Consider the following 3,849-nt stretch of genomic DNA (forward strand, 5'->3'; position numbering starts at 1 on the left):
CACATTCACTAGTGAATTTGAAGTCCTTGCTCATTGGCACAGTCGATTTACTTCACCGATGCAATTGCTCATTGGCACAGTCGATTAACTTCACCGATGCAATTGTGACTGTGGCCCTGCTTCCGAGCCAATGTGTACCTTCCCTCTCCCAGCACGTTAACATCAGCCAGTTCGATTAATCCCTGTTGTGAACACACTACTCCACCTCTGAGACTTCTGGTTTTAACTCTAGTTTGTATGCAACGAATGTGATCAATTCGCAGGAATTTTCGAACTTGTAGAGCACCAACAAGATTATTACAGTTAACCATTTTTTACACCCCCCCTATAACAACAGTGGGTTTCTGGTTCCAAAGGGCAGTGATCTTGCACAGATGATCCAGAAATCGAGTCCCTAGGGGACGAAATATGCATCCCAAAAACTTCACATAGTCCCGTAAGTATAAAGAGCACCTGCACACGATTTTGTATTCCATATTGTGAGTTTACTATACATACTTCTTCGCTACAGAACTTTGTGTCATAGCAGTGAGCTTATACATTCAAGGTCCATATGATTGCTGTTAGCTTTCAAATGAATGTCAACGCCAGATTTGCCGTCTGGGCAAGCCATACGCAACTGAGCGCCGGAAACAGCTATAATCCAGTGTGGGCCATATATGGTAGTACACGTGCTTAATACCTTTTCTATGTGCTCGCATAAGACAAACTTCAGAATATTACTTGTTGGTTTCAAGCTTTGTGCTGCAGAAATCGGTCAGATTGCAGTCGTGGTGCACAATATTTGTGAAGCGAGCAGTGTCAAAAACAAAGACAAGACGATGCTGACATACTGCTCATCGTGATCTTCCACTCAGTTCAACTCCACAAATATGGACTACGTACTGCGAAATATGGGCGTCAAACATTTGATCGTTGTGGGCATGTTGACCAATCAGTGTGTTGAAGGCACAATTCGCGACGCTGCAAATAAGGGTTATTTGTGCACGTTGGTTACTGATGCAACCTCTGCACATACACTGGAAGAACAGTCATCAGGTGAATTCAATCTGAAGGGATTTGCTAGATTGTTGACCACTGAAGAGCTGATAACCGAGATATATGCACAGTAAAATTAATATTGCCGAGAAGGTAGGTTTTTGATGCGATACTTGACAACATGGTATTGCGAAAGGAGATGTAAATGAATATACTCTGATATGGATCGTGCAACGGGGAAGGTCAATTTATTTTGGACAAACTATTTCAGACATAGTTTCATCGACTCGATGGCAAAAGGGAAATAAACGTTGAAAAGACACCAATTTGATTTCGCCTGCTGTATTTGCTCTACTGAGACTTAATCTCTCTTAATTTGCTTATACCAAATGTGATTTGCCATATTACGCAATTGTATCCTAACCCAAATCGACAAAAGAAAGCGTTCAGTTGAATACATTTCCAATAGCCTTTTTAAAAAAATCATTTTTTTGTGGTAGGTAGGTACAACGCAACTATACAGTAGAACACGGCTCCTTTTTTTTCTTCTCGTTTTATAAAATTAAATTGTCGTTAGGGCATACAAAACTAAACGTGCCCAAAATCTCGCAAAGCAACCTTTGCTGTGGCCAGTACCGTATATGGGGTTATAAAACCTATCTATCCTTTTTTTTCGGGAAAGGATTTCCATTCAAATGAAACAAGAAGTTTAAGTTTCATCGCAGCAATTCAATGTTGCAGTGAGTAAAGCGGCGGTTGTTTAATACGAGACGGTATGCAATTATCTGATTATGCCGATGGACGTACAGATTGAATAGTTGGCCTTTCTCGATTAGATATACAACAAAAGTCGGCGACATAAAGCTTGGAACCTCCTTTCGCTCGTGCGTGCTAGTTTTATTTATTGGTCGACTCTTCACCGGCTTCTCTCCGGTTCACGTCTCACAGTTATATATATAGATTCACTGCTCACCAGCTGATAGAACCCTCGGCAGAACACATGGCACCGCCCCCATCGAGCCTATCCTTTTAAATTTAATATATTTTTCATTGTTGCGTGGCCAATTAGCCTTAATTAACCCACTCTTGGACTCTATATGGAGTTGAGTACAGCGTTATACATCATTCTCTGAAAAGCCCCGGTTTTGAACTGTTGCCCGCGAATCGCCATTTTACTGCAGATATGTCGCACGAGGTATGTTGAATGCTTGCAAACCAAGGTGATTTTTCCAGGTATGAACGCGCCCATATATGCATTTGACAGGTTTGCTATTCTTGATTACTGCATGTACCGACTGCCCTTCCAGACGCTTCGGGACCATGCTTACGAGCTGTTTACCGTGGCAGGCTGCTCTTCTTGTTATGCTATGTGTCTTGCTAAGTAGACTGAGTGTGTTGCTATTATTTTGTGATATCATTCGATAGGTCATAGACTGTGGGTGTGCCTCATATTGTCTTCAACTTGCCAGATATAACAGTGCAATTAACACACGGCCATAGCCATATATAAACCAAGTGCTCCATACACTATGTATTTCGCGACTACGGGCGGTACAAGTGGCTTCAAGATGGGCTTCAGCACCAGTCGGATACTGCCTACTACGAGCATATCGAGGACATAGCACGTGACGATGGTAGATAGATCAATCGCAGTGCTCATGTCGATGGGAGAGGATCGATATCTACTGCCCAACTGCATGCCGAAGGCCAGACTCGCACAGACAATCGTCCAGTCGCGTGTGCTTTTCCCATTCATTGTGTTGGGATCTGGGTATGTTGAGCAAGGGAATTAGTATGGTCAATAAGCAAGCACGAACTATCGATAATCTGAATGAGAGATCAAACTTAGACAATTCAAATACTGCGGAACATGCGTAGTTGGACTAAATGCACAGCTTGAAATTCACCGGTGCTCCGAATTGCTTAATCTGGAGAGTTGGATTGACCGCTTGATGCCATACATATCTGACAGTTGAACAACTCATTCTGCATACATACACAGTGCAATAGCTTTTGAACATCCACATTTTGCATGAAATTTGTAAAACTTTCTATCTCATGCCCTCTGACATCTATATTGGATTGCAAATTTCAATTGAGCACAGCATACTGACCTAGAAATAACATTAACTGAGGATTATGATACTCTTAAACCAGCAAAAAAAAACTTCGATGTCCACATACTTACCTGGGTGAGAATATATAATGATGACGCTGATTAAGAAAGTGCATATATCATATATGCAGCTTCCACTGATATAATAGGCTTCTAGCTGATCCGCTATACTCATATACCAGAAAAGCAAGGGTACTGAGTATAATACCCCCCCCACTGTATCTGTCAACGAATGTACACCCAAATACATTCGTGAATACGCCATGACGATGACAGTGATTATACAGGTTATGGGACTGAGTACGAAGCCTCCAATCAGCGTTGCTGCGCTCGTATGTGTAGACGGAAATCCAAAGTCTTGTTCATCTTTGTGCTGCAGTAGCAGTACCGCATCTTGCACTTGCCTGCGATAACAGGACAACAGATATATAAAACTTCAAAATAGCTTCGCAGCATTGCGGTGGAATACACCTATATATAAAAGGGATTTGTCCAACTAAAAGATGGGAAATGCATCCCGAACAAAAAAAGCAACAAATCGAGTCAGACAAGCAATGTATCGGATACAAAAACAATCATCTAATGAAATATGGCCCATTGATATGATTACCCGTATGTACACGCATACACAGACAAGCACATATATACCTTGTATTGATATATATATATATATATACATTATATATATATATATAAGTATATATGTGTACATGTATATATATATGTATGTATGTATGTATGTATGTATGTATGTT

The 3,849-nt window shown here is 41.0% G+C and overlaps 2 protein-coding genes across 2 annotated transcripts in view; one reads left to right on the forward strand and one right to left on the reverse strand.

The window, feature by feature from the left end:
• Positions 1–336: 336 nt before the first annotated feature.
• SARC_10972 (hypothetical protein) lies at positions 337–1,112 on the forward strand (the record flags this gene model as incomplete). The annotated part of the gene is made up of 2 exons (XM_014294954.1): positions 337–436; positions 858–1,112. Exon 2 carries the CDS (start codon positions 873–875, stop codon positions 1,110–1,112), a length of 240 nt encoding a protein of 79 aa, XP_014150429.1. The 5' UTR covers positions 337–436; positions 858–872.
• Positions 1,113–1,857: 745 nt separating this feature from the next.
• The window catches only part of SARC_10973 (hypothetical protein), a 3,800-nt gene continuing 1,808 nt past the window's right edge, over positions 1,858–3,849 (reverse strand). The window contains exons 2-3 of the mRNA XM_014294955.1: positions 3,167–3,498; positions 1,858–2,745 (exon numbers count right to left, since the gene is read on the reverse strand). Of these exons, the coding sequence (XP_014150430.1) occupies positions 2,462–2,745; positions 3,167–3,498 (616 nt within the window). The 3' untranslated portion in view covers positions 1,858–2,461. The remainder of the gene's footprint in view (positions 2,746–3,166; positions 3,499–3,849) is intronic.

Source organism: Sphaeroforma arctica, assembly GCF_001186125.1.
Source record: "Sphaeroforma arctica JP610 unplaced genomic scaffold supercont1.1468, whole genome shotgun sequence".
Taxonomy (NCBI): Eukaryota; class Ichthyosporea; order Ichthyophonida; genus Sphaeroforma; species Sphaeroforma arctica.